We start from the raw sequence: 7,500 nt of genomic DNA, 5'->3' as shown, positions 1-7,500 counted from the left end.
TTATAGAAGTAGAGAATAGGATCAGGAGTAAGCAAATACTAAGTTGTCAAGTGCTGTGTATTTGGTTTTCATAAGTGATCAGTAGTTAAATATAACTCAAGAAGACGTAAAAAAGAATAAAGTGATACTATTCATCAATATAGGAATTTCAATAATATTGCAATAAAAAAACTGAGGTTTGTTAAAGTTAAAATTGTTTTAAGCCATCAAAAAGTGATTTTTGATGGCTTAAACTTTTTTTCAAGACTGAAAGTAAATATTTTTATTATCAGCAAATACAGCCACTTTAGAGGTAAGATTGTCAGAAAGATCATAAATATAGATGAGAACTATTACAGGTCCAAGAATGGAATCTTGTTGTATGTTAGGAAGAAGTTATTAGTAATTAAGCATAAGTTAGAGAGATCAGAGCAAACTCAAGAATTTTTTAAAAATAGAAACCATGAAGCCATGTTTTTTTTCAAAGTAGGAAAAAAACATTTCGTTGAGGCTTAAACTTTCCAGTCAAATTTGTTAGCAATAACTCAAAAAATACCTCATAAATTAATTCCAAATTTTTTTTATAATGGAGTTAATTGTATCATTAAAAGTTTTTAATCAGTTTGTACAGATTTTGAAGGATGCTTCAAAAGTAATTGAACTTTTTTGAAAGTATGTGCCCCATCATGGCCTTGATCTTGGTTTTAATGACCCTTTTAAGGCTGCTATCTATTTTTGCTAAAAATCTTCATCATCTTTTACTAATTTTTTTATTTTTTAACAAAATTCCCATGAACTATCGATTACACCCTGCTTAAGGCAGCTTGGAGAATTTGGCAGGACAAAGAATTTGCAAAAGATAAGATTATGTAGATAAAAAATTCAAAAACAAAACAATTTAAAAAAAGTTTTTTAAAATTATTTTATTTAGAATTTATTTAAAGCATTATTTTTGCTATTTTTATTATAATTTAAATTTATAAATAAATATGCACATGCCAACTTAAAAATGAATGCACAGCCTAAAAATGACCATCAGCCTTTTTTCATGTGGTGGCATTAAAAAACTGGCATTTAAAATGGGTGTTGCATTAAATTGTGTTCAAAAATTTTTTTAAGACAATAACAGAAACACATACCTCTTTAAAAGAAAAATGTTTACAAAAAAAAAGCTTACTACTTTTTGCAAAATATTGCAAAAAAATAAAAAGCAAGAAATTTTTTATAAAAAGAAACTACTTTTTCTTTTAACTCATCTTAAAATCGCTTATAGTGATTGACAAAAAATGTTAAACACGCAAAAATAAAAAAACGTTAATAAAGGATTAGCTAACAGTTTAAAAGACAAAAACATTACTTTTGAACAATATGGCTTATTTAATTGATTTCTGGTTTTGAAGGAAAATAAAAACAAATTGATCATTTTATTATAATAAGATGGAATAAAAAACAACTTTTATTAATTTTTTTATTAAAAAAATTTCACAGGAGTAAAAATAATATTTATGTATTGAATCATGATAATATATATGTGCCCTTATATGTGCAATAAATATTGTATTAAATCATGAAAAACTTTTTCTGATGTTGCAAGGGAATAGGATTTTTCATGTTGCAAAGGAAACAAATCTCACAAGAATCAGTCAAAAATCAAAAAAAGGAAAGCCAGTATTCACTGAAACAATTCTGCTACATCCCCTACTTGTATTTATATGTCAGAGATGTCTATGTACAGTTGGATGGGGTTACCTATTGTACATAGTACAGTACATCAAAAAGTTAGATGAGGTTTACCACATTGAAATCAGTTTATCATAGTTAAAAATATTTTCTTTCGTAAAATTAAAAAGACATGCTGAATATTTTATTTCAGGATTTTAATCTAGGTTTTTTATTCCAGGACACTTGCTATTATTAAAGATAATGCAGAACAGTACAAAAGGGTTTGATACACCTGTTTCAGAAATCCTTTCTCCATGAAGCTTCTGATTGCGTTGAAAGAAAATGTTTAAAAAAATATCTCCTAAAGTGTATGCTATATTTATCCATGTGGCTACCTACCTTTTCTGAAAGCAAAGGCTAACTAATACCTTGGAAAAAGTCTAGATTTTTAGTCAGAGCAGGCTTATGAAAATGTTCATTATGACTTCAAGTAGTTCTATGAGCAAGTATACAAAGACCCAAGTAGTCACAAACTGTATCAATTGAAACTGCCACAACCAATTATTTTTTATTCAAAATTTAATTAGAGACATTTATGTTTTTAGAAGACTCGCATATACTTTTTATAAATCTTTCAATTTTATCATATATTAAAATTAATATTATATTCGTAATTCAAAAGTATAAAAATATATTCAAATTAAAAAGCTATTTAAAATAAATATATTTTTTTATTTTCAAACAACTTTATAAAGACATTAACCTTACACAAGACATCAGTATGGTTTTTAAACTTTACAGAGTAAAATTATTTCAAAATGTTTGTCCGAAAAATAATTTTTCAATTTTGTTCAATAACTCGGTAACTATAACTGATATGAGAACATATTACCAATCAAATCAAAGCTCTGACTATAGTGAACATATTGAGACTTTTAAAGTTTTTAAAATATGTAATAATCTTGGAATAACTCACAGTTAAATAAAATATTTATGTGCATATAAGTGAAAATACTAGACTTTTGTGTTTTTACGAAAACAATTTTTTTTCTTGGATCCTGACAAAATTTTTTCAAGGTGTTATTTTCTGAAAGTAGACATTACCGTTCCAGAAAGATATGGCATGACCCTGGGACATTTTTTATGCTTGAACCTACTTCCTCTAAGGTTTTACTTTCTTTTTAGTCTGAAAAGATTTAAGTCAGAATTTCAAAACTAAAATTAAACATAATACATTAGCACTTTACCAACTCTTCAGTAGTAGATAGTAGTTTTTAGCTATTATTATGATCTTGTTGATTGACTTTTGAAATGCAAATAGTACTTAGTGATAGAGTGAGAAAAAACAATAACCACAACAACTATAATGCAAATTCATATACTGAGTATTAAATAAAAGAATTTAAATAAGGATTTAAAAAATCTAGAAATAAAATTTTTTAAACATCAAATATGAATATTATATATACACTACCATTCATAATTATAAAAATGACATTACCTTTTTTTAAAAAATACAATTTTTTATTAAACTACTTTTTTTATGTTTATTTTTGCACTACTAGATAGTTTAAAAAGCATAAAAGTATTTTGATTGAAATGCTTTGATAAAAATCAAAGTCAGCAAAACTACATAAAGATCATCAATGCATCAATGACTGTAAATGTGGACCAACGCGTCAAAGTTTTAAAAGTCTAGATTAGAACTGAATTAATTAATGTGTCAAAAGTCTAGATTAGAACTGAATTAATAAATGCCTAGATTAGATTACAATGCCACAGGTGGCATTGTAAAAACAGAGGGAGTAATAACAAAAGTAGTTTACTCATACACTTAAATTACTTACATAGATCATCCAGGTCATATTTTAAAAATCTAGAAAATTGTTTGGGTAAAATATTCGGGCAAATCCCGCATATATTTTCCTTTATTTTACTCTTAATTTTGCATTTAGCTGAATTGTTTCCCTTTTTTTTAAACTTTTCTTAATTTTTGTATGTGAAAAAGCTTAAAAAATAAATATATTACAAAAATATATATCTAAACTTTTATGTATGGAAAATGTTTTGAATATCCAGAAAAAGTAAAAGTTGAGAAAAATAACCGGAATTCCGGAAATATCCGGAAAAAGATAATCCCTGTAAAAAAGTCATGCTATTTCTTTGGAAAGTTGGGTTAATAGGATATAAATTATTTTTTTAGAAAAGTATGACTTAAAGTTTAAATCAAAAACAGATTCTTCAGAACATTGTATAAGTTATTTGACTGAGTTTAAGAATGATCCAATATTGAATAGAATGATTTAGCCTCCCTAATCACAAGATCTCTCTCCTATCGGATTTTTATGGGAGGAATTAAAAGTAATGTCGAAAATTATTGCCTAATGATGAATAAAATGTGGAAAAAACTCATTAGTAAGTGGCATAAAATTGACTTCAACAATTTAGATAAATAGAATGCCAAGAATATATATGGTGGTTATTGTTGCTAAGAGTGATTAATAGGCAAGTAAATTATAAACTAATCTAATGGGACTTTATATTAATTTTTTTGTAAACCTGATAAATAAAAAGATAACTTTTAATTCAGGTAGATTTTATTTTCAGTCTTTCTCCCAATAGTAAATTAAACTTTGAAATCTTCAATGGAAAAGTATGACCATTCAAATAATTATGGACAGTAGTGTATATGTGTTTATTATTTATTATTTCAATTTATTATATACTAGCTATTTTAAAAAGTTCACCCATTATTTTCTTAAATATAGTGTTAAAAAAAGAAATTAAAGTAACTACATGGAGCACTTAACAATTTCATTCATAACACTTTTGTGTATTTTTGCTTAAAAAATAATTCACTTTTACCTTTCTTGACCAGCTGTGTCCCATATTTCTAGATAAACTTTTCGTTCTTCTTTAAGATGATCTTGATAAGTCTACACATTAAAAAATGGTCATAAAAGTTAATAGTTATTTTTCCTAATTTAAATTATTCGAATTTAATTTAAATTTACAAAGGGTAAAAAAACATTCTGTTGGCTGAGAAGGTTTGTCAACACTCTGCTTTTATTTTTATATATACAGGTTAGATAAAATATTATTCTAGCGTAGAACCAACAGAGACCCTGGCTCTATTTAAATTAGTTTTTTAGTTAAATTTAAATTAGTTATTTAGTTAAATTAGTTTCATAACATAAATCTCATAAATAAAAAGTTTTTTCAACATTGTACAAATTTTGCGGAAGCTAGACCAAAACTTTTTGGGGGGAATTCATTTGGTATAATTGCTTTTGTAGTCTTAAAAAGTTGTTCAATGTTAAAGTCAGCGCAAAATATTTTTAACTTCTTAAATCTGCTGGTTATTAATAACTTTAATCACTGAGAATAAAAAAAAAGTTGGAATAAAAAAAAAAAGGTCTTCCAATCAAAGTGTAAAGCTTTCTAATTAGATGATGATGGTTGATGATGATGATGATGATGATGATGATGATGATGATGATGATGATGATGATGATGATGATGATGATGATGATGATGATGATGATGATGATGATGATGATGATGACAATGCATTTTAAACTTATAACTTACTCATTAGCAATAATTAGAAACTCAGTATTTATGTTGAAAAAATTAAAATTTTGAATAAAATACTAATAATTAAATTTTTTTAAATAAAAAGTTAAATTAAAGTTAAAAATTAAATCAAAAATAAATACCATAAGTTTTTCTCTAAGGTCCATACCAATAGTTGGTACAAACTTTTCTGTGAATGTTCCTTCAATAAATTGTAAAACAAAAGAAGTTTTGCCTATACAAAAAAAAATAAGTTTAAAATTTTTGTTAATGCATATTAGTTAAACACTAATCACACCATAGACAAAGCAAAAATTACAAAGTTGATTTGTAAAAAGAGGACTATGGATTAAAAAATCACAAAATGATTATTTCTTTCTAGTTGTTAGTATTCAGAAGCTTCAAAAATGCAAAGAGGCTAATGGGGACTACTATTGGGAAAGAAAGGAACAGTCTATTTCAAACCCAGAGTCCTTATAATGCGTATAATGCATAGAATCTGGCTTGAAAACAATTAGTTCAAAAACATTAAATCTCATGATTTTCATATTTTTATTGGAGATCATAAGTCACTCAACATTTTTAGACCTCCTTGACATTTTTGACACTTAACATTTTTTGAGCTCCTCTCTGCAATATTTGATTTTACAAGTCTGCTCTCTACAAATAGAAAAAAGAAGCTCATAAAATAAAAACTATTTGTTTCTGATTCAATTTACTTTTTTATTAAATGCTATTTTTTTTATTTTATAAATTGCTTTTTTTTTTTTTTTTTTTGAACATATTAATCACCAAAAACATTATTGTAAACATTAATTTTCCAAATATGTTATTGTAAACATTAGTTCCTACATCGAAATTAAAAGGTGTTTGAATTTAGACTGCCTTTTTATAGATTTATTTATAATTAATAGTAAAAAAAAAAAGATATTTTGGTTTAAAAATTTGATTTTCCCTTCAAGTTTTTTATAGCAGATGTTATGAAAAACTTTTAATGGCTACATTTTTAAACTTTTGATAAATACAAACTTTTCAGGACTCTTATTTGCACAATATTGTTTTTTTCAAGTGATTTAAAATGATTTAAAAAAGTTAACTTTTGTAACTGATTTTGATATAAGCTGCAAATTTAATAGATTTAATTTAGAATTTATACTTGCATTTCATGGTGTTTGCCAATATTTTAAAATTGATTTTCCTGATTTTTCCCAGTTTTTCCAGATTTCCTTGATCTAACACCCTGCACTAACTTAATAACTTATATTTGCACAAAACCAATTTGAATTAAAAACAAACTGATTTTGTGCAATCAAAAATTCAGTTCAAAATTTAAATTTATACGTATCTCTAATAAACTAAACTGTTTCTTTTAAATTAGACTTAACGAATACCACATAACTTATACAATTTTATATTATAAGATAATGTTTAAAACAATAAGGTTAAAAACCTATTTTATTTCTTTAATTTTAAAGACCAAAACAGGTTTTTAACCATTAAGGTTTTTAACTTAACGTTTAAGTTGTCCAGTGATTTAAATATAAATTGGTCCAAAAAAATAAGTAATTTTCGGAAAAAAATATAGTTGTATTAAAATTTAACAATTTTTAGATTCTGACTATTATAAATCATACATATTTAATAAAAAGTTCGTTCAATTAGAATACTAAGAAAATTTCTTTACCTCAGAAAAAAAATCATGAAAAGTATTTTCGTTAGATCTTTTTTAATCCCAATCATGCGGTTGCAGCAAAGTTTCATTTCAAGTTTAGCTAATTCAATATGGTTCTTTAAAATAATGTTTCAACTTTTGTACAGAACATTTGTTTGCTACTTTTACTTTAATCATCATTTTGTTGCAAGAAAACAACATTAGTTAAAGCATTTTCACAGCGCAACAATCTTGATTTGATTGTAAACAAGTTTGGTTAGCGAAAGATACTATGACTCAAAATGAGGTTTTGATTTTTCTAAAAACGAAGACCAGATATATTACTGATTTGGGGAGAAATGTAAGAGAGTGCTTCTAGATTGGCTAATTTATGGATAACATGCAAGGGAATGCTGCTACATCGACTTTGGGTTTGGGTTGGGGCAGGTATAGATCAATCGATGTACCAGTACTCTCCTACATTTCTCCCCAAATCAGTAATATATCTGGTCTTCGTTTTTTTAAAAAATCAAAACCTCATTTTGAGTCATAGTATCTTTCGCTAACCAACAAGTTTCGTCGTAAATAAACTTCCTTACGGCAATCCGAGAAACAGTTTTAATTTTTACTTA

At 25.8% G+C, this 7,500-nt stretch overlaps 1 protein-coding gene across 1 annotated transcript in view; it reads right to left on the bottom strand.

Annotated features, from left to right (window-relative positions):
- Positions 1–7,500, bottom strand: part of LOC100206038 (ras-related protein Rab-27B) — a 20,172-nt gene that overhangs the window by 10,759 nt on the left and 1,913 nt on the right. The window contains exons 3-4 of the mRNA XM_065804777.1: positions 5,361–5,452; positions 4,507–4,577 (exon numbers count right to left, since the gene is read on the bottom strand). Of these exons, the coding sequence (XP_065660849.1) occupies positions 4,507–4,577; positions 5,361–5,452 (163 nt within the window). The remainder of the gene's footprint in view (positions 1–4,506; positions 4,578–5,360; positions 5,453–7,500) is intronic.

This window comes from Hydra vulgaris, chromosome 09 (genome assembly GCF_038396675.1).
Source record: "Hydra vulgaris chromosome 09, alternate assembly HydraT2T_AEP".
Taxonomy (NCBI): Eukaryota; Metazoa; Cnidaria; class Hydrozoa; order Anthoathecata; family Hydridae; genus Hydra; species Hydra vulgaris.
The sequence above is the reverse complement of the archived record's forward strand: the minus strand, read 5'-3'. Positions and strand labels throughout refer to the sequence as shown.